At 40.4% G+C, this 24582-nt stretch overlaps 1 protein-coding gene across 1 annotated transcript in view; it reads left to right on the top strand.

The window, feature by feature from the left end:
- The window catches only part of LOC140241087 (uncharacterized), a 105874-nt gene that overhangs the window by 21178 nt on the left and 60114 nt on the right, over positions 1–24582 (top strand). Inside the window, exons 3-6 of the mRNA XM_072320853.1 lie at positions 1110–1451; positions 2171–2296; positions 7721–7789; positions 9506–11055. Coding sequence (XP_072176954.1) covers positions 1110–1451; positions 2171–2296; positions 7721–7789; positions 9506–11055 — 2087 coding nt within the window. The remainder of the gene's footprint in view (positions 1–1109; positions 1452–2170; positions 2297–7720; positions 7790–9505; positions 11056–24582) is intronic.

The following is a 24582-nucleotide window of genomic DNA, read 5'->3' as shown; positions in this document are numbered from 1 at the left end:
TGATCAGCAGTGCTGGTTTCCATGGGGATCCACATACATACATAAATAATGGTAAAATGCAAAAAAAAAAAAAAAATCATGCATTTACGACAATGCATATAGAACGATACAAGACATATACATTTGGCTTAGATTCAAAAGTAAATTACGTGTAACAAAGGTGTAACAACTAATGATAGCAGTAATATATTAAATTAGATAAAAGAAATTGATGATTCCATTACAAACCTTAACATAAATAAAAAGACATAATATACTGCACATTATTACATGCATAAAGATTTAAAAGTACATCAAACAACAATAAGTGAAAGTCACGCAAAGAGTACAAAATTACAGAAAACAAACTTCCAAAAAGCAAGATACTAAATTAATGTGAATAAAAAATAAAACAAAATAATAAGATAACAAATCAGTTAAACAACGGAACAGTCATATATTTATGATACAAATACAATGAATCAAACATAGGAATGAAGTAATACAAAATTTTCTGTCAGTGTATTTACATATCCCTTAAATAACTCAAATGACATGGATGGAGTTACCAAACTTTCAATCTTGTTCCACAATTTAGTGAATCTATAATTATGCGAACTTACGCTTACAATAATTGGTTTTGGGTCTAAGAAGCTTCAGCTGAGAATGTCCAGAACGTGTATTGTAACTAGCGTCACGAGGAATAAAGAGTTCACTGATGTTCGGGGGACCAATCTCCCTGACAGCTGTAAATAGAGCGAGAGAGAGTGAGCTTAATGTTTAGACCTGCTTTAAACAACAAGATCTTAATCCTGATATCAGCAAGAACTATACCATCTCTTTAACCGCAATATCATCCCTTTAACCTCAATACCATTTTCACCTCTTGCAAGACATGTGGGACTGCAGCAGAGTATGATTATGACAAGCAGACTGAAGGAAATTTATTCAAAGCTGGGTAGCTATGACGATCGCTAAACATTGTTCACACTGCTCTATCTAGTTTTGTCACGCATATGATTCATCTTTGTTTGTTACATTTGTTACATTTCGGTCTTTAGTGTAGGTGTTAGATTTAGTATAAAGATAACAAAATCATATCGTTTCAATATCATTCATTATGTTCATAGCGATGGCATCTGAACATGTAATCGATGAATGCGTCGATAACAGCCAATCCAATACAAGCCTGTGCACATATCAAACTCCCTCCAACACTCCTTCCGTAAACCTAACGTGTGTCGTCAGTGGATTCAAGCCTAACATTTCAATGTTATGGTCTAAGGAGACGGGGGAGATACTTAACTCGACAGTTTCGTACCAGACCATACTATCTGACGATACATACGAGAGGTTTGAGATAATCACTGTTTTAGTGCAACGCGGGACAGAAGAAACCTTTATATGCGTGGCTACTGGTGACCCTCTGAATGGAATCTCGACTGCACAAGTTACCGTCCTGTCTCCATCAGGTTGGGTGAAACGTTACCAATATTTTGTGTTTCCTTATGAAATCGTGATCATGAATATAGAGTTTGGCATTGATGAAAAGTCAGAGCATAAAATGACTTTAAAAGTACTAGAAATAATTCCTCACTCTTAAAACATCCGAGTCAGAACTGACCCGGAACTGGGTCCGTTGGGGTCATACACCGTTCCGGGTCAGAAATGACAAGGAATGGGGTCACATAATGACCCATTCAGAGTCATGAATTGGGTCAGGGTGACCCCATTTGGGGTCTTCATAACCAAATTCCAAGTCAGTTTTGACCCGGAACGGTGTATGACCCCAACGGACCCATCAGTTCCGGGTCAGTTCTGACTCGGATGTTTTAAGAGTGTTGTAACACAAATTTTTATTCGCATTTGTTGTGGGGAAGATCAATCTAATAGTGTAATTTTGAGTAAACATTTGTTTAGGCACGGAATCATGGAAGTATCTATTTCAATATTGCAGACAAATACGTAGGGATTACTTTCACAAAGTGAGATAAAGAGTGAGCTCACTCCTTGTCATAGTGCTTCCCTGAATAAACTGCCAAAATACGTATGACGATTGGATCCATACAATCGAATACTTCTTTGGCGCTACACTCCAATGTAAAGGATGTGAAATTTTAATGCCTTCTAATTCTAACGGACAAAAGGTGTTTGAAATAACATGTATACGTACATTTATTTCTAATTTCAGAAAAACATGGTAATTCGGGTCTTGTCATCGGTCTAGCAATTGGTGTACCTGTCGCCCTCGTCATCCTATTTCTTCTTGGTGGAATCTTTCTGCATAAATATCATCCTGAATACCTACCGCGAAAAGGTGTGGAAATTGACAGAATAAGTGACCAATCTAATAAAATTGAAGTGAATAACACTTGACCTGCGTTAGATTAACTCTTTATGTGCCATGGTGTTAACCCCCTTGTTTGCCACATCATTCTGAGACAGCAACGTAGTCATGCTTTGGGAAAACATTCTGCTTTTCAAATCTGCGTTAGTTCAATAGATTACAGTTCCCCTGGTCATGTAATGAGCAAAGGCGTAGAGAAAATGCCAATCTTTCCTTTGATGTAAATTGTATGACAAATCTATGACCGTTCTTCTTTTAAATGACCAGTAGGTACATTATTGTATAGAGGCATGACTTTTGCACACAAAACACTGCCTGAAACCTAAAATGTACTCACAAATCCAATTGGGAACACCACTTGATAGCCAATCATCACATAAAATGCAAGCTACATGTGCCAGGAGTAGAATCTCGAGAAACGCTTTCATTGTACTGCAGCATTTGGCGATTTATTGATCGGTTTGGGCGGGTTTGTGGGTTTGAGCAGAATGTGCAAAATTGGCACGCCGTCGACCGAGTCAGACGTGCAAACGTGGCACACAAAGAGTTAAAGGCATGATATATTGTATTGGTAGAGATGAAAATTGGGCTTTTAACTTTTTGCGAGAAACCAAGAAACCACTGATGAAATTGATTAAAAAAAATAGTATAGAGCACACCATTCTAAGCGGAATTCAAAATCTATCAGATAGAAATCAGTTTTGGAATAGCTGAGACATCCTCAAACAGAGTACAACAAAGTAAAACAAAGCGATCCTGATAAAAGGTGGGTCCAAACTTATATTAGGATTGCAATGTTTTTGGATACTCAGCCATTTCAAAACCAATTTTCATTTAAAAAACGTTGAATCCCTCTTGGAATTAAATGTGACCCACGACAACGGTTTCAGGCAAAAGTCGCAAGAGCAAATTCCCTCCTAGGCGGGGTACAAAGATTTTGACCATTATTTTTGTCGATTTAGGTTTTTTGCAGAAATCGAATCTTTAATATGTTTTCTACATCTACACTAAATTTTTTTTTCTACATCTACACTAAAGTTTTTCCTATCGAAAATGGAATTTTAAGCACCCTATGTAGGATCGCACTCGTCAGTTTCAAGCTTCTTTCGAACGCCGCGCCAATATCCCCAGCGTTGCTACGGCGCAGGGTCTCGCATGCGATTGGCTGGTGCGTCGCATACATTTACATAATTCGGCTTTCGGAGACACCAGTTGCAGCGTTTGGGGAATGCTTGTCCACGCGTGAACGATTACATGCTCCATTGTTCTTGCTATAGTGGTTTATATACGCTCGCTCTGTAGTGAGTGCTCTTCGTTTGGCTTTCTATCCAAACTATTCTACCGCAATGTTCGACAAGAAAAGTGAAACAAAAATCATGTACCATGACATAATCGTGTGAAAAGAAAACTAAATATTTTCAAATTTTGTGTACTTGTACATGTGGTAAAAATTATGACAGCAGACTGACTCAATTGAAGGTAGATGAGAGGAAAGGAGCGGTCGCATAATACTATGACCAATTATATTTAAATACTACACGTCAAGATCGCACCAAACTAACGAGTCGTGTTTCGAAAAAAGCAACATATTATTATGCATGTCTTGTAAAAGCAAAACAAACAGGAAGCGTGACCCTTGCCAGCACTAGCAATTTTCTGCCTTCAAAAGGGTCACCAATGATGAAGACAAATCAACAACTGAAAACGCGATTTGTAAATGTGTGGATTCGCCACCGCTCCTGTTACATGCACACGGTCATGGCGTGTGGATGCCATTGCGTAATGCGTGCACCATACACATGGACATGTACATGTACACCACACGTGCAATTATCGTATTCGCCATCTTGAAAGACGTACTGGTAAACAAACCCCGCGAGCGAAACGCATTGTTTTTCGGCTCCATACGCTGAGCTCTGTGGAAGGTGCCCGGGAAATTTGACTCTCTCCGTGAGCCAATCAGAAAGCGATGTGGTTGCTAGAGGCGGAGCTTAACATCGATTGGCACCATCGTACGGATGGGTGATTCTCCCCTCGCATCGCCGCTCGGACATTGTCTTTGAGAAAGAGGTGAAGCTTCAAAGCCTGTTTTCTCGCAATTTTGTCAGGCTAACAATTTTAAAAGCGCATTATATTTCTCTTTCTATGCCAACTTATGGTGCCGAAGAATACAAGTGTTTTATATCAATGCAAAGCTTAGGAAATGGGCAATGTGATTCAGTGAAAAAATTAATTTTCAAAATTCCCGACTTTTGCCTGAAACCGTTGTCGCCGGTCACAAATGCTTATTCATATTTTATAAGATATTTCTCATTTTCTTATAAAACGTTGTTAGAAAAAAAACTTGAATCTAGGTCTCAACTAAAACACGATCTCTTTAAGACCCACTGAAACTAGTGTGTTGATAATATTGTATAACCTCCCTGTTGTTATTGGTATCCGCACTTTTCAGTACACTTAATGCTAGCCAATCAGTTCTGTATCATGGAGGTGTAGCATCATAAATACTGTACCCACTCAGCAATCGACTTAGATATTGTGATTTTGATTGAACGACCGCATAATTTATGTTGTCATTCCGTTACAAAATAATAATTTCATCGACGGATTGACTGATCTCGTAACAAAATGAAGAGTTTGTTCGCTAAAACCGATAAGTCCATTGTTGCGACACGGATTGTCGCCCCTACACGGATTGTCGCCTCCTGCTCGGGGCGACAATCCGTGTAGGGCGTTGGCGGCATGGATTGTCGCCCCCTACACGGATTGTCGCCCGCCCTCGAAGCACATTTTGCTGGGTAATATCGTTCTGGACATAATCATTGAAATACTAACACATAACTTACATGGCTACATCCATGCAAACATGCCACGTAAAAAGTCATGGTGAGGTTTCAAGGAAGTGTGTATGTACGCGTGCACATGATAATTTAGTGTCCGTTTGTGCGTGTGTGTGTGTGTGTGTGTGTGTGTGTGATGGAAGAATGTGTTTATTATGTCAGTTTTTTGGGTATGTGTTTTTTAGCTGCCCGTGGGGAGGGATAACTAGTAAGCTGTTGCTGGCATAAACGTTGATATTGATTCTATCAGCAGCTTTGAATTTGATGAGTTTGTTTGGCAGATTTGTATATGAATTCGGAGTGGAGCTTGCGTGCGGGCAGATGCTGCTTTTCTGCATACGGTCCATTATGTCTTATTTATCAATATTGGGAAATCGTTTCATCAGGAAGGAATGTGGTATCGGTTCGGGTGTGCGTCGGTATGTGGGAAGGGGGTTACATTTCGTTATTGCAAAAGTTTGTTACTCTGAAGGCTCATTCGTCCGAAGGCTCATTCGTGCGAAGGCTCATTATTCCGAAGGTTCGTTATTCCGAATTTCATTTTTGGATCAACGAACCTCTAGGTATAGGGAATTGTGTGTTTCGGATATTAAAATGAAGCCTCGGAAAAAAACGAAACCTCGGAATAACGAACCTTCGTGTGTGTGTGTGTGTGTGTGTGTATGTGTGTATTTGGGTTGGTGAATGTGGGTGTGGGATGATTTAGGTTTTGTTTAATCAGGGGTTGGTGGGTTGGGGATTGGATTTGAAGAAGGATAGTTATAAATGGTATGACAGATGTTGGTAGGATTTAATATTTAGGATAGATGTAGGCCCTAGATTTGTTTCGGTTTGGGAGGGGAGGGGGTGGTCGGGTTTTTTATGACTGATTTCATTCTAGATTTGTGTAATATATTTGTGTGTTTTTTTATGTATAATATGCCCTTGTAAGTAAGAAGGTGTTACATGATCCAAACCAATATATTCAAGGAATATAGGTTTGGTAGGGCCCTATACATGTCAAAACTTTCTCGTTAAGAAATTGTTAGTAGGGTTGGTCTATAATCGAGTTATCTATGTTGAAGTGAGATTATTTGTGGTATAAATTGACAAATGGATTTGTTTCTGTTTCAAATTGCCATTTGTAACTTTTTTTTTTCATGTTACACCCAGAATGAGTCGATTTATGAATGATTTGAATGAAATCAATGAATATCAAGGAAAAAAGTGTTGAGTTGGTTTATTTGCATTATGAAGATTTGTTTGAGTGTTTGTTGGTGTTTGTTTGTATTACGTATGTATTAGCGGTGTGCAATGGCAGTTCGTTTGTGCTAAAATCAACAAACGATTGATAAATTTTTTACGGCGTGTGGAAATTATTCGCTCATGCAAAAAGCATGCCAAACCTATTCTGGGACAAAGAATAGTGGTATGGACGTTCTAGTTTATAAGACTGATGGAAGAAAATGACTGCAGTGAAAAATGAACAAAGACAAATAACATTTGGGGAGGGTACCTCCCTCGTATGTATTTTCTCTCGGTCTCTCTCTCGCCTAGCCTGCCTCACCGCTGATATTGGTTCACACACCCATACTATTTTTAGATCAAGGCTGGTGTGAATTTTTTAAACACGTGCTCATACACTCTGAAGGCGTTTGTATTGCCACAGTAGCGCCGCTATATTCCACATACACACGTAAGCATACAGGCACACGTATACACACAGACAAACAAACCACTACCACTATGACCACCACACATGCACAGTTTCTACATATTGTATTATTATACTCCAAACACACACACATACACACACACACACACACACACAGACACACACACGCATAACAAATCATACACATCACATATCATGCAGCTCACAACACACACACACACACACACACACACGCACACACACACCCACACACACACACACACACACACATACGCATAACTTACCAGTCATACCCATCCCACCAAAGCTTAACACCGGAGGAACCACCCCGAGCCCGGGGCGACAATCCGTGACGGGGCGACAATCCGTGTCGCAACAATTTTTTTGCCAACACGGATTGTCGCCTTCGAGGTCAAAAACTGGGAACTGCACAAGCGTCACGGATTGTCGCCAGGCGACAATCCGTGTAGGGGGCGACAATCCGTGCCGCCAGCGCCCGTTACGGATTGTCGCCCCGAGCAGGAGGCGACAATCCGTGTAGGGGCGACAATCCGTGTCGCAACATCCATTTTTTAAGATATTGAAGTACGGTCTTTGTCATAAAGTACAAAATAATACCTTTTAAATGATACATTTGTCACTACATATAAAGGCACATTTTGAAGTTATGGTGGAAAGAAGCAAAAATTTCTTATTATTCTCTTTATTTTTCTTGACCTTTAATCGCAAATATCTCCATTTGGCAAGTATGGACTTATCGGTTTTTGCGAACAAACTCTTCAACTATTCCATGCGACACTTTATCATGGTTTTATTTGTACCACATGAATTCGTGAATTTGGGCTATTGGGTTTTGATTTCTGTTGATGTCGTCGTTGTTGGTGTTGTTATGTCTCATAGGATGTAGCTGGAATCCCTGCTGGATACTAAACACAACACAGCGATCTGACGTGGAAGGATTGATGATGGGTATGATATACTTCAACACAATTGTTCTAATTTTGTAATGTTATTTTTGGATAAAAAAGGGAAGTTGGCTTTAGAATTTCCGGAAACAACCAGTGCAAATTGTTATTCTTGTAGTTGTTAATTCCATAATCATCTATAGATTGTAATTTAAAAAAAAAATATATATTCCAATCACGATTCGAGAACAGTTGTATTAGTTCTGTGTGTGTGTGTGTGTGTGTGTGTGTCTGTCTGTCTGTGTGTGTGTCTGTGTGTTGCTGCTTTATTTCCTGGAAAGGGTAGTAGTGTATTCCCCCCTATTAAATTCATTTCAACTTGCAAACAATATTCTTGGTTGGGTCAGCGCATGATTGAATTCTATATTTCAAATTTCAAGACACACTCTTTTACTCCAAGGTATGATAGTTCCGAAGTCTCTTGTAAAGTTGTATTAGGATGAGGCAGATCAAAACAGCTTGATAAGTAACAAAGTTTCCCTAACGCCACACAAAAGTGGCTATTACCAATTATTACAGTCTGTAGCGAAATCTTTAGAATCTGGGAAAGAAGGAGTTAAAATGATAGGGTTATTTCCCCTTTCTGTTCTTTCGTGTCATGTAGAGTCATTCACATCTTTCCCCTCATTATGAAAATATCGGTATATGTTTCCTTGGATCAAGCTTGAGTTTCAAAATGACCAGAAGTCTGTTATGTGACCGTGCACCACAAAACAAACAAAGATTCGCACCCCTTGACTTTACGTGAGGGCTCAAAAAATGTGAAAGTGGTCAACCGAGACCATTTCGAATTTTTCATATTTTCTACAAACTTGGGGGAGGGGGAGAGTAAAATGATTAGGTATGTTTTAGAGCCCCCCCCCCTGTTCATTTCTTGAAATCCCTAGCACACTCTTCACTTTCAAGTCTAATAACTTTTGAAAAGCTAAGGCTACTGATTTGACAATTGGTACGAATCATGGACAGAATGTGTTAATAGAGCATTTCTTTTTAATTTCATTCTAATCTGATAATCTCTTCACTGATTTTGCTCCGGTGGTTTACATCCTGTGATTTGTCCCTTTTATCGCGCAGCCAGCACAGTTTGGTGAAGATTAGACGCTTGAAAAATAGTAGACTTTGTACTTCAGAGCCTCTTTTCTCAGTTCACACTTATCTAGAGTGTGTGCTTCCTTTCCAGTAGTTAGATAGATTAGGGGAGTTACAGTACTCTGAATTGAGTTATACATGATTGTAAAGCTTAGAGGCAGCTCTTTCGGAATCTGCCCTTAACTAGAAATCCTTGTCTGGCGACTTTTTGTTGGTTTTGTAGTGCAGGGTCACACATAATTATTTGTATATATTCATATATTTTCTTTTTCTAAGCTTCATGAAATTCAAAGAGCTTATTTTCTGTTATCTTTTATGAAAAAAGAATGACCCTGCCTTCCATTCAAATCAACTTCTCTTTCTGTCATTCCTCCGAATTTGCGATAACGAATGTGAAATCAATTGTTGTAACATTTTGTGGTTTCGCGAATCAGTAACTGGCTTGAGATATTTGCCGAGCAACTGATATTGAAATCAATGACGCTTTACCAACGTCTCCTTTTTTCATTTCATATAAAATAATGAAGCGATCATTTTGTCGTTATAAGTAATTGAGAGCATAGAGTGGATGAACCTTTATTAACTTTATGATATGACGTACTTTTGTTTGTCCTTTTTCTTCTCATACAAGGATCACTTTCACATTCGGCGTTGACAAAGAAACAAGTAGAACAGTGCAAAAGGGAGCTGAAGGCGTATTACAGTAAGACGCGACGCAAGGTCACTGTTGATCCACTCAACTTCATGGAACGTGTAAACTTGGATGATATCTTTACCAATCTGAGTCTGATCGACCTAAGTAGCAATCAGAAAACACCATTATCATACGAGGACCTTTTTACCAACGAGGAAAATGCAAATCTTTCAAAGCGCCTTCTAATTAAGGGTGACGGAGGTGTTGGCAAAACAACTCTTTGCGCTAAGATTGCCTGGGACTGGTGCCAAGGAAAAATTCTCCAGGATCTTGATATGGTTATTCTAGTTCCTCTTCGAGATGTTATTGATGTCAACAAAAGTATTGGTAGTATTGTGGAAAGATATCTCTCTGATTCAAATGCAGCAACACCAGAGCTAATAGACGACTACATTTCAAAAAATCTACATAACGTTCTTATTTTGTTTGATGGATTTGACGAGTTCAGCGGGAACCTTGAATACGGAAGCAGCAGTGACGTCATTCGCATTCTTGTATCGGAACAGTATGACTCTTGCAAGGTAATTGTGACCTCAAGGCCATGGAGGACAAATGAATTCACACTCACCAAGAGTCTTGCTGACGCTTACAGCTTTATTAACGTTGAAGGATTTAAGAAGGAGGACTTATCGACATATATGAGGAGGTACTTCTCGATTAGAATGAAGGACGCTCTTGCTGAAAGCTTGATCAGCTTTACTGAGGAAAATGGTGTCATCCGGTCGAACATGGCTCCGTTTCCAATTTACTGTGCTATGCTTTGCCTTATGTGGGAGGAATTCAGTGAAGATAGACGACGAGAAATGATGAAAATGCAAACTTTCTCGGAGATTTTTGGAGCAATGATCTCTTTTCTGAAAGAACACTACGCATCAAAATCGTGTGAAAATTTGAAAAAGCAGGACGTTGTTGAAAAAGTAAGGGAAGCTGGTAGGGCAATTCAAGACGTAAGTGAGATAGCGCTCAACGGTTTATTGGACAGAAACTTTTCATTTCTTGAAGAACAATTCGGAGAGTGTGGGGATGCCATGCAAATATGTTTAATGGTCGGAGTTTTAACAAGAGAAGAAAAAGTAATCGGTAGGGAGCGCCGGCAAAATGTCAACACTTCGTCTTTTGTCGAGTCAAAGGTTTCGTTTCCACACAAATTGTTCCAGGAATACACTGCAGGGGTATATATCAAGAGACTATTCACCAATGATCGTCCAAAGTACGACCATCTAAAGGACAAACTGCTTTCTCGATCTCAGGAGTTCTGTTACCTACTCTTCTTCGCCTCAGCATTAGAAAACAAACTTGGCCTTGATATCATTCACGGCTTGATAGAGAAAGGTAACCAGGATATATGCATTGACGTTGCGTTTGAATGTCATACTAAGGAGGTGACCAAAGCAGTGGGAGAACGATGGCAAGAATATACTTTATCACCTAACTCGTCAGAGCATACAAACTTAGGAGTTGCGTTCATGGTGCACTGTGACGAAGTGGTGAGTGATACAACTTGATTCCAATAGCCACAAATAGTTTTAAAAGGGTAATGTAATTCTGATTGTGTCTGCATGTCTTTTACTGTTGATTAGGTGCACATCGTCAACTCTTCATTTAATAGCGTTTTCTAATGAACAGACTGAAAATTTCACTTAATTATCGAGTTGTAGATCATTTCGTCAAGATACTAATAATTTTCCCTCATTGTGCAGTCGCAAGACTAAGAGAAATGTGGTTGTATACAAAGATGTCATCCAATGTGTTGTTTTCATTGCTATCGCGTATAAGATTTATAAGGAGAATTGTAAAAAAAAGATTGACAAGAGTTGTTTTGCTGTTTTTTTTTACGTGTGAAAATATCTACATTTCAAGAGGAGATAAGGAAAGAGTATGCTTTACACTCGACTAAAATCAGATCGATTCCGGTGTTCGTCAGTAGTCATTCAAATTCGTCCATGCCTAACATTTCCGTCCCTTCTGTCACTCAAAGTCGTCAATGACCAAGCATATTTGAAATAATTGCACTCAACTTCAAGAATATGGGGTTTGAGGGTCATGGTGAGCGAAATTTGGACCTATTCAGGTCAGTACTTAGCCCTCTTGATGTTATGCTCACACATTTGGCAAGTGAAATGAAACATTCTTTTTTGCTACTAAAATTTCTGGGAAATGTGGGAAATGTAAGCTCTGTTTTGGAAGTGGTGCTCCTGCTAACGGGGAGGGGTTCACCGTTATCAACCATCAATATTCTTAAAGTTCATTGTACAATAGATCTGTATAATGTTTTTCGTCATCAGAAACAGGCTAATGGAATGCCTGTTACTGGATCTCTTTACGTACAGTATGATATGAATTTGATTACATTAGTTACCGCGTAATATTGCACAAACGCTTACTCTTCGGACTCTTGTATTAATTCCATTATATTCTAAAAAGTCGACACTGGCAGGCAAGACAGTGTACTGACATGACCAAGGTCGCCCCCTACTCAGGTGGTCATTGGTACGGCGTGCAAGTCCCCAATTGTCGGGAAAATTGTATTTTTTGGGTTCTCAGTTCTCGGCAAAAATCCCAGAAATTTTCTTGAAATAGGGGATATTTTACCTTTTTTTCCCCGCAATAATTCTTATAACGAGTAGTTTCCCAATCATTCCCAAACAATCCTGAAATAGGGTACAACGAAAAAAAGATTAGTTTCAAATCTCAAAAAAAAAAAAAAAATCAAAAATCTGAAAATAACGGCGCATACTTCGCAGGCGGACATTTCGCCACATGTGATAGTGCACATTGCACGTCATCCTGTTTGTGTTATCCGTACGCCTATAGATACTTGCACTAAGAGACGACACACGCGCTAGTTTGGCTAGTTAAAACATTCCTTTTCGGTGTATGTAGTGTACACAATGCACAATACAAGTTGCAAATATTATGGAGTTCCACAAAAGAGGAGCATCCCCTCTTTTAGTATGCCGTAAATGTCGATGTTGCGCGAACTTTGACGGGAATCCAGAATCGTGGCACATTCAGGTCCGTAGTTTGCCAGAGACTCTCTTTTTTTTTTTATTCAAATGAAACACAGTCCCACACGTACAACGACAAGTAAGTTGAAATAAGCAACTACTGGAAGAACGTAACTCACAGAAACCATGCCCACCACACGTTTCCAGAGAATCCATTCTCCCGTATTACAAAAAATACAAGAACATTCGCCTCTAGACTCCCAAATTTTGCTCGAAAAATTCACCTTGTTAGCAGGCATATGTGTTACCTCTAAGCCCAAGTTTTTTTTTTCTTTATGTCATTACTTCTTTATGTCATTACACGCCCCCACTAATTTTGCCATTCCAATCGTATACTACCATGCTCTCGCTAGCTTTACGTTTATCTTCACCGACGGATATCACATTTAGCCCACCACTTACTTGTCAAATGTGCATGCATGCTTCCATCCGTGCGTCAACTAACACGGTAGTTCTCAAAATGAATTACAATGCATGGAAAACTGAAGTTTTGAAAAGAAGCCTAATCAGTCAGAGGATTCACTTTTATGTTGGACAAATCTGTCCTACATCACTGCCCGTTCCCATATAGCTCATGCGTTGGTGGGTACAGCAATGATTAACACGTTCTTCTGTAGTTCCCTGTATGTGATCAATTTATAAACTACATACGTAGTAGAAGCGACTCACACCTCTTTGAACAATGTTATTTTGAGAAAAAAAAAAACTAGTAACAAAATATAAAAATAGTAAAATTTCAAAAATTAGATTTAATAATGTATGGACAGAGAAGCTCCCTCTCGACTACCAGAAACGTTGAATGATTATTGTTATTCTTTATGCATTAATCTCGTTTAGAGTGTACTTCCCTCCGATAAGCACTTTCATGAATTTTAAGTGTATCCAACCCGAACATCATTCTTTTCACACCAATTTGTCGTAAGGTATGGTGTGGTGCCTAGTAATATGAGGACTACGAAAGTTGTACCAATGTACAAAACGGGAAATAATATAGGCAATAAACAGCGTTCTTTCTTTTACTCTCTTTGAGATGACTCTTTGCAGATGACTCATTTTTTGTTTTTGTTTTTTTTGCACAATAATCCTCTTACACTTGTTAATACAATAAATACAATGAATACAATAAATACAATAAATTCAGAGTAAGAAAATGTTGCCCAGTGGATAAAAGCTAGAAAGTTATATCTTAATCTTCAAATAACAAAATAATTATATACTTTTTAGCACTTCTACCGAGGCATTACCTGTTGACGTTGTTTTAGAAGGTACTCCACTCGAAAATGTTTCCCATGTAAAATTTCTTGGAATAACAGTTGATAATAAGCTTTCATGGAAATTCCATATTGACGGTATATGTAAAATTATTTCACGTATTATTGGTTTGATTAATATGATTAAATTTTGTTTTCCTTCATCGTCACTGCTTACATTATATTCATCCTTAGTATTGCCATATTTGAATTACGATATTCTCGCCTGGGGAAATACCTATAAAACACTTTTAGATCAATTATTTTAATTACAAAAGAAAAACACGTGCTGTAGTTTTTCTTTTTCTTTTCTTTTTTAATTTTTGATTCTTTTTTCTTTCTTTTTCCCTCCCCAATTATTTTGATTTCATGTCAGTTGACATCGGTTTGTTTTATTTTGTTTTGTATTGCTGTCTTGTATATTTTCTGAGGGTCCCATATCGTAAAAGCTTTGGTTATTAATGGAGCCTCTATTATCTATATTATACGCTTTATATGTATGAACAAAGATGTAATTGCGGGTTGTTGTTTTTTTTTCATCTGCTACTCACTTTCATATGTACTTTGTTAAATTACATTCTGCAATTATTACAAATATCTTGTACATATGCATTGTATTTTTTTTTTCATTGTTTATTTGATGGAAGTGAAAATAAATTTGAATCTTGAATCTTGAATCTTGAGCGGCCAATTTCACTCTTCCCAGTGGGTTATCTATTATTTAGAAAAAAAAAATGTTTCCGAAAAAGATATATATCTTTAAATCGTTCTTTTAAATGAGCTGAGTTTCAGGTTTGATTTCGAGGTAAATATCATACTAGTCATGCTAATCTGTAGGTATTATATAAAAAGGGTCGCCACCTCCGTATCCGGGCACTTACCTCCTGGGCAACTACCCTCCGGATAACTACCACCCGGATAATTACCCCCCAGGTCTATTCCTCCCTAGGGCAACTACCCCCCGGACAACTACCCTCCTAGGGCAATAACCCTCCAGGGCCATTACCCCCTAGGACAACTACCACCCGGTCATCTACCCTCCTAGAGCAACTACCCCCAAGGGCAATTACCCCTAGGACATCTACCCCCCGGATAACTACCCCCTGGGTAACTACCCCCTGGATGACTACCCCCCCCCCCGGATAACTACCCCCCCCCCCGATAACTACCCCCCCGGATACCTACCCCCTGGATAACTACCCCCGGAGAACTACCCCCAGTTAACTACCTCCCGGATAACTACCCCCTGGATAACTACCCCCCGGAGAACTACCCCCAGGATAACTACCACCCGGAAAACTACCCCCCCCCCGATAACTACCCCCAGGATAACTACCACCCGGATTACCACCCCGAGATACCTCCCCCCCCCCCATAGCCATACCCCGAACCCCACCCCCGCCCCCTCCTGATACTTACCCACTGGACAACCCTCCCCCTCGAAAGTTACCATACACTCGTTGTAATTTTTCCATAACTTCATAACACCATATCAGAAGACTAAGCTCATGTAGGCCCTACATCAATGCACCTTTCTCTTACACTGTCATCATTTACTCTTTTGGCTTGTCATTTTCTACCATTATAACACATTAGACGATAAACATAAGAAAAGGAGAGTTGATTTCACTTCAATTCATATTCCCTTAACATTAGTCAGGGACCCTTCGATATAAAGCCATAGTTTCTGATAGGATCCGGGCACGGTTTTATGAAAGTTATCAGTCCTGACAAGCTTTCAATTCCAAACAATTACCAATCGTTGTAGGTCGATCAAAGCAGGTCCATGGTAACAACTCGAGCTTATCAATCAAGCAGAACCCATGGTTTTATTGAAATTATTAGAGACTAACAAGATGTCATAACTGGCAACTTTTATCAAACGGTGCCCTAATCTGTCATTTGAGTAAAATTAAAGCTTATTTTACATACAAGCAGAATTGTGCTAGTTTTCAAATAAAATGTTCTCGACACTTTAAGGGGAAATCCAGTTCAAATATAAGCTAGTCTGATTAGAAAGAGTAAAATATTACGAGTTTAACGGTATTTTTTTTTTTTTTTTTTTTACAAAACACCCCTAGCTGTTAACGAAGTCTTTCGTCCTGCACCCTCTTTTTGAATAGATCTAGAGAGTTGTCAATGTAGTTGACAGAATCCTTTTTACATTACGGCTGCTCTGTTTTATCCCGGCCATTTTAAGACATTTTTTTTTTTCACAAAAACTTGAATCCTTCTTGGAATAACATGCTCTTTAATGTTTCGTAAGGGGTTTCTAATTATCTCACCCAAAAGATGTTAAAAACCTAAAGAAAGGTCTCGAAACCAGACGATATGAAAAAATGTTGTTGTTTTTTTCAATTCAAATAGCAAACGTTGTTCGAAAATGGCAATGAGAGACGTAATTTTCTGGGGAGGGAGTTATTGCAAGAGGGGTGATTATTTGGAGCCTAATTTTGATAAGGAGTAATTGTCAAGGGAGGTAATGCTCTGCGGTGATCATACCAAAGATGTGACAATCTCTTCCCGCATCCTTGATATACTAGTTGTTAATGCCCAATGATGCAGTAGGGCAATTCTGAAAAGAGCATTAACGGTATAATAGTAAAACAGTTACAAAATTGATGAAACAATGCGAAGAAAGAAAATTAAGACAGAGAAGTACACAAATAAAGATACAGTGTACTCCCGGTACAACGAACACAGTTATAACGAAATTTCGTTATAACGAAGCAAAACTTCTGGTCCCAAAATTATCACCATTAAAAGTCTGTGGTACAAAATTCGCTTATAACGAAGACGGTTATAACAAAATTTTCGTTATCACGAAGTCTATTTTGAGCGCCACTGACAAAGAAAAACAAAAGAAATGTGCTCCGTTACAACGAAATGCGGATCGCATTCGAAAATGCGTAGCGGAACAAGCATTTTTATAGCGTCTCTGCATGCATGAGCGAACGCTTCACATTATTGTACAATGTATGTTCACTCCGTGTATCACGCAGTTTCCGAGGGGAACTTGCGTTATTGTAATACAATAATCTGAATTCAGATAAGGTTTGTTTCATTGTTCCGAAGTCCTTTGATACAAAACACACAGATTCTGATACAACTAAATGTCCGTAATAGTTCGGAAATGAAATATTAAGCACATTTTGGCGTTATTCCAAAGGTACGTTAATCCGATACTAAAATATGGTTCTTATTCTTATTCTTATACGGTTCGTTAGTCCGAAAATGACAGGAATTCAAAACGTTCATTAATCGATTAATCGGAACATTTTAAAAAGAATCGTTAGTCCATGGTGGAAAAAGGTGAGTACACTAACAAAACTTAAGAATTGTTATCCTTATAATCGTCTGAAAAAAAAAAAAATCTTCGAAATAACTAACCTTTCTCATTTTTTTTTTTTCATTAACAAACTTTCGTCGGAATAACGAACCTTATTTCATTTTCGGATGAAAAAGTCTTCGGAACAACGGACTTTCTGAAAAGTGAATCTTTCTCATTTTTTTTTTTTTTCTTGGATTTATAATTAACCTTCAGAATGACGAACCTCATTTCATTTTCAGATCAACGAACCTTCGGAAAATGAACAATATACAATGTTGTATTATTTCAATCTAAATTATGAACTTTCGGAATAATGATTCTTCGGAAATGCGAACCTTCAGATAAACAAACCATCGGAATCCCGGGAATGGCGAAACTTCGGAATAAGGAGCCTTCGGAGTAACGTACTTAAGTAAGAAAAGAACCTTTGGAATAGCGAACTGTAACCAAATCCTACACCGTCATTTTCTACACATGTGTGACAACACATATCATATTTGTTCAGTTATAACGAAATTTCGTTAAAACGAAAAAAACAACAACAACAACTGCCGGTCCTGAGCATTTCGTCATAACGGGAGTGCACTGCACATAAACACACATGAGATAAATCACTTGTAATGAGAAAAAGAAGAAAGGTGAGTAATGAATGACAGGAATAGACTACCTTCATAGAACATGGACAGAGAAAAGCGAGAGGGAAGAGGCAGATGATGGGTCAAAACCAATGCACGTGAGGCATGAGATATAAGCTCCTCCAAAAAACGAAGTGTTACATGGAGTTGTGGTAAACGATAGACGATTGTGGTTTTAAAAAAATATTGCAAAAAGTGAAGTGTAACATTTCTTCAAAATGTCTTTAGTTCAATGGTAAAGGCATTCAAACTTAAAACTTCTTTTATACTACTATCAAGAGAAATCCGAAATTTCGGAATAGTAAAAGAAAATACAGATTTAGCGAATATAGTTTTGGTTAAAGACATTGACATTTACTGGATTACCGGGTAGGATATGCAGAGATAGTTTTGTTTTCGATGAACATAGAGTCAAAATACAGAAGGGACAAATTAAGCTTGTACATAAATCGTCCTAAATGCAAACGATACAAATCGTATATCCTTAATATGTTGTTTTCATAAGATGAAGTATAAGTATGTCATCTCCGTGATTCCTGGCAAATGATACAAAGAACTTCGTTTCCTGTAGTGATAATATTCTTTTTATTAAAAGTAAGAGTTGGGGGGGGGGGGCAATGACCCGGGAGGTAGTTATCCAGGGGGTAATTGACATGGTGCACTGTCCTGTGGGTGATTTTCCTTTTGATAGTTACCTAGGGGAGGGGGAGTTGATGGCCTACTTATCCAGGGTAATCATCCATGGGAAGTTATCGGAGGGGGTAGTTATCGGGTGGAGGTTATCTGGGGTCTAGTTATCGGAGGAGGGGGTAGTTAACCTGGGGATAGTTATCCTGGTGGTAATTATCTGGGGGTAGTTATCCGGAGGGTAATTATCCGGGGGTAATTATCCGGGGGTAACTATCCGAGGGGTAATTATCCGGGGGTTAGTTATCCGGGGGGTAGTTATCCGGGGGTAGTTACCCAGGGGGTAGTTCTCCGGGGGGTAGTTACCCAGGGGGTAGTACTCCGGGGGGTAGTTATCCAGAGGGTAGTTCTCCGGGGGTAGTTACCCAGGGGGTAATTCTCCGGGGGGTAGTTATCCAGGGGGTAGTTATCGGGGGGGGGGTAGTTATCCAGGGGGTAGTTTTCCTAAGGGGGAATTGCCCTGGGGGTGATTGCCCTAGGAGGGTAGTTGTCCGGGGGGTAGTTGTCCTAGGGGGTAATTACCCTGGAGGGTAATTGCCCTTGGAGGGTAGTTGTCCGGGGGGTAGTTGCCGTAAGGGGGAATTTTACTGGGGGGTAATTATCCGGGTGGTAGTTATCCGGAGGGTGGTTTTCCAGGGGGTAGTGTTCCTAGACCCTGAGGGTGCACCAGAGGGGAAACCGCCCCCTCTCGATCCATCATTGCGTCAACCACAAATGGAAAAACTCATTGCTTGCAATGCAGGGGCGTATCCAGGAATTCCGTGAAGGGGAGGCGCCTTTACAAAATCAAAGGCTTGCGCGACACCGCCCCTTTTTCTACTTTTCATTTTCTCTTGTTTTAACAAAAGATAGAGAGGGGGCACCATGGGGGATGCGCCCCTTATGATCCATGATTGCGTCGATCAAAAATGATCAAACCCATTGCTTGCATTACAGGGGCATATCCAGGAATTCCGTGAAGGGGAGGCGCCTTTACAAAATCAAAGGCTCGCGCGACACCACCTCATTTTCTTCTTTTCGGGCACGATGGGGGATGCGCCCCCTCTCTATCCATGATTGCGTCAACCACAAATGACCAAACCCATTGCTTACATTACAGGGGCGTATCCAGGAATTCCGTGAAGGGTAGGCGCCTTTACAAAATCAAAGGCCCACGCGACACCACCCCATTTTCTTCTTTTCATTTTCTCTTGTTTCAACAAAGTATATAGAGGGGGCACCATGGGGATGCGCCCCCTCTCGATCCATGATTGCGTCAACCACAAATGACCAAACTCATTGCTTCCATTACAGGGAAGGGTCCAGGAATTCCGTAAAGGGGAAGGGGTGCACTTTTGTATAACTAAAGCCTGACGCATCACCCCATCTTTTTATCATATGTTGTTTTAATGAAAAAAAAAAAGAGGGGGCATCAGAGGGGGGATGCCCCCGTCTCGATCCGCGATTGCGTCAACCACAAAATGTCAAAACTCATTGCTTGCATTACAGGGGCGGATCCAGAAAGGGGAGGGGCCTTTACAAATTTAAAACCTGCCGCACCCCCTATTTTTCATTTCTGTTGTTTTAACAACAACAGAAATGCAGCATTGTTTGCATTACAGGAACGGGTCCAGGAATTCCGTAAAGCGTAAAAGGGAGACGTCTTCTCAAAATGAAAGGTTGGCGCAATCCCCTTCCCCCTTATTAATATCTTTATATTTCTTTTGTTTAAACGACAGTTAAAACAGCAGTCTTTAATTTTGTAAAGGAGCCTCCAATTTACGGAATTCCTGGTTCCGCCCCCTGTAATGCAAACAGTGGGTTTTGCCATTAACTTGTGGTTGACGCAGTCGCGGATCTAGAGGGGGACACGGTACCCCTTCCCCGTCTCTATTTTTGTTAACGCACAAAAAAAAAAAAAAAAATCAAATGAAAAAAAGGCGAGGCAGTTTGCGCAACTTTTTGATTTAATAAACGCTTCTCTCTACGGAATTTGGACCGCCCCTCTAATGTAAACAATGAGTGTTGACATTTGTGTTTAACCCAATCGCGGATCGAGAAGGAGGTGCATCCCCCTCTGGTGCCACCTCTCTTTTTTTAAAACAATAACAATGAAATATGGGGGGGGGTGCAGCAGCCCTTATAATTATTTTGTAAAGGCGCCTCCCGTTTACTGAATCCCTGGATCCGCCCTTAATGCAAGCAATGAGTTTTGACATTTGTGGTTGACGCAATCATGGATTGGGAGGGGACTGATACATCTCTGGTGTCCCCCTTTTTTAAACCAAAAATAAATAAATAAAATGAGGGCGGGGGGGGGGATGGAAGTCTTTAATTTTGTAAAGGCGCTTACCTTTTACGGAATTCCTGGATCCACCCTGTAATGAAAACAATGAAGCAGTTCTACTTTTGTAAAGACGCCTCCCCTTTACGAAACTCCTTGATCCGCCCCTGTAATGCGTTATGCCGCACCCCTATTTTTTTTTTTTTTATTTCTACTGTTTTAACAACAGCAAAAAATAGAGAGGGGGTACCAGAGGGGGATGCGCCCCCTCTCGATCCGCGATCGCGTCAACCACAAAATGTCAAAACTCATTGCTTGCATTACGGAGGCGTGTCCAAAAATTCCTTAAAGCGCAAAGGGGAGACGTCTCTTGAAAATGAAAGGCTTACGCAATCCCCTCCATCTTATCGTTCTTTTTATTTCTTTTGTATAAACGTTAAAAAAAAGAAAAAGAAAAGAATGGGGGTGCGGATATCTTTAATTTTGTAAAGGGGCCTCCCCTTTACGGAATTCTGGTTCCGCCCCATGCGATGCAAACAATGAGATTTGCCAAAAACTTGTGGTTGACGCAGTCGCGGATCGAGGGAGGGGGGGGGGGGACAGTATACACCCTCCCCGTCTCTCTTTTTTTTTTTTTTTTTTTTTTGTAAACACGAAAGAAAAAAAAAAGGAGAGGTGGCTTGCGCAAGCATTTGATTTTTTTAAGGCGTCTCCCCTTTACGGAATTCCTGGACCCGCCTCTATAGTGCAATCGCGGATCGAGAGGGGGCGCATTCCTCTTTGCTGCCTTCTTTCATTTTTTTTTTTAAACAACAGAAATAAAAAGAAAGAAAAAAGGGTGCGGCAGTTCTAATTTTGTGAAGGTGGCTCCCCTTTACGAAACTCCTGGATCCACCCTTGTGACGCGTCATGACATTTGCAGTACGTTTGGAAATTTCGACATTTTGTGGTCGACGTCTTACGACATTTGTGGTTAATCCAATTTTGACATTTGCGGTTGGCTCAAACGCGGATCGAGAGGGGACGTATCCCCCTCTGGTGCCCCTCCCTATGTTTTGTTAACGCAACAGAAATAAATATAGGATAATGGGGTGGGGTCTCGCCAGCCTTTGATTTTGTAAAGATGACTCCCCTTTACGGAATTCCTGGATCCGCCCCTGTAATGAAAGCAATGAGTTTTGATTTTTGTGGTTGACGTAATCATGGAACGAGAGTGGGCGCTTCCCCCTCTGGCGCCCCCTCACTATATTATGTTAAAACAACATAATAAAAATAAGTTTTATGTGTTATGACATTTGTGGTCAATCCCAGATTTTGACTTGTGGTTGACGCAATCGTGGATTGAGAGGACGCGCATTCCCCTTTAATGCCCATCTCTTTATTTGGTCAATACAACAGAAATAAAAAAAAAAGAAGAAGATGGATAGGGGGAAGGTCGCGCCAGCTTTGACTTTGTAAAGACGCCTCCCCTTTACAAAATTTCTGGATCCGCCCCTGTAATGCAAGCAATGAGTTTTTCCATATGTGGTTGAAGCAGTGATGGATCGAGAGGGGGCGCTTCCCCTCTCGTGCACCTTCACTATATCATGTTAAACCAACATAGACAGAATAAGAAAAGAGGGGTCGCGCCAGCCTTTGATTTTGAACAGGCGCCCTCCCCTCCCCCCTTCACGGAATTCGTGGATCCGCCCCTTTGACGTGTTATGACATTTGTGGTTAATCCAATATTGATATTTGTGGTTGACGCAATCGCGGATTTAGAGGGGGTGCATCCCCCTTTAGTGCCCCTTCTCTTTATCTTTTTTCAATACAACAGAAATAAAAATAAGTATTGTGTCTGCACGAGACATATTGTGACTATCTATGGTGTAGCTGTAAATAGCATGTTTCATTCATTCCATAGTCAGCCATCTCACCGCCACCCTTCCACTGTCAAGTTCTTATCGTTCTCTGGTTTCTTTCTCTCATCATGATCTTTGATACGCCGACAGCTGCTTTCTGTTCCCACTTCCTTTCCGCTCTCCCCGTCATTTATCATCACCTCATCACACCATATCAGCAATATATTGTAAACAACACCGGAAAGTCACCGGGTCATGTTTTGTAGATATAGTGTACAGTGATACATCAAATGTACATGTGTTGGATTGATATACTGGAGAACAATGAATAAAGCACACTTGCGTTTTGACTCCAGAGCAAAGCAGTCATGCCTCCTTCACTCTCTCACTGAGTCCTTAGAGTCCGACTTCATCCTCACACACATAAAAACATAGAAATAAGAAAATGGCGGGGGGGGGGGGGCGAAGGTCGTGCCAACCTTTTATTTTGTAAAGCCGCCTCCCTTTTACGGAATTCCTGGATCCGCCCCCGTAAGGCAAGCAATGAGTTTTGATATTTGTGGTTGACGCAATCATGGATCGAGAGGGGGCGCTTCCCCCCTTGTTCCCCCTCACTATAGTATGTTAAAACAACAGAAATAAAGATAAGAAAATGGGGGGGGGGGTCACGCCAGCCTTTGATTTTTTTTTTTTTTAAGGCGCCCCCCCCCCCCTTTTACGGAATTCCTGGATCCAGCCCTGTGACGCGTTATGAGTTTGAACATTTTGACATCTGTGGTTGACGCGTTATGACATTTATGGTTAATCCCCGATTTTGACATTTGCGGTGGACGCAATCGCGGATTGAGAGGGGGCGCATCCCCCATTAGTGCCCATTCTCTTTATTTCGTCAACACAACAGAAATAAAAAGAAGAAAATAGGGGAGGGGAAGGGTCGCACAAGACTTTTACTTTGTAAAGACGCCTCCCCTTTACGAAATTCCTGGATCCGCCCCTGTAATGCAAGCATTGAGTTTGGTCATTTGTGCTTGACGCAATGATGGATCAAGAGGGGGCGATTTCCCCTCCGGTGCCCCTTTTCTTTTCTTTTCTTTATTTTTTTGTTAAAACAACATAGATAAAAAGAAAAAAATATGGAGGAGGGATGCGGTAGCCTTTAATTTTGTAAAGCCGCCTCCCTTTTACGAAATTCCTGGATCCGCCTCCGTAATGCAAGCAATGAGTTTTGATATTTGTGGTTGGGGCAATGATGGGTCGAGAGGGGGCGCATCCCCCTCTGGTGCACCCTCACTGTAATTATTAGGTTAAAACAACAGAAACAAAAATAAGAAATGGGGGGGGGGGGAGTGCCGCGCCAGCATTTGATTTTGTAAAGGCGCCCCCCCCCCCTTTACAAAATTCCTGGATCCTCCCCCTCCCCCCTGTGACGCGTTATGACATTAAATTTTTGTGGTCGACGTGTTATTGCATTTGTGGTTAATCCCCGATTTTTACTTGTGGTTGAAGCAATCGTGGATTGAGAGGGGGCGCATCCCCCTTTAGTGCCCCTCTCTTCGTCAACACAACAAAAATAAAAAGAAGAAAATGGGGAGGTGGGAAGTTCGCGTCAGCCTTTGACTTTGTAAAGACGCCTCCCCTTTACAAAATTCCTGGATCTGCCCATGTAATGCAAGCAATGAGTTTTTCCATAATAGTGGTTGACGCAATGATGGATCGAGAGGGGGCGCTTCCCCCTCTCGTGCACCCTCACTATATTAGGTTAAACCAACAGAAACAAAAATAAGAAAAGGGGGTCGCGCCAGCCTTTGAATTTGTAAAGCCCCCCTTTTTTTTTCACGAAATGCAGAGATCCGCCCCTATGTCGCGTTATGACATTTGTGGTCGACGTGTTATGACATTTGTGATTAATCCAATATTGATATTTGTGATTGACGCAATCGCGGATTTAGAGGGGGCGCATCCCCCTTTAGTGCCCCCTCTCTTTATTTTGTCAACACAA

Source organism: Diadema setosum, chromosome 17 (assembly GCF_964275005.1).
Source record: "Diadema setosum chromosome 17, eeDiaSeto1, whole genome shotgun sequence".
Classification (NCBI taxonomy): domain Eukaryota; kingdom Metazoa; phylum Echinodermata; class Echinoidea; order Diadematoida; family Diadematidae; genus Diadema; species Diadema setosum.
This window is presented reverse-complemented; position numbering and strand designations above follow the sequence as displayed.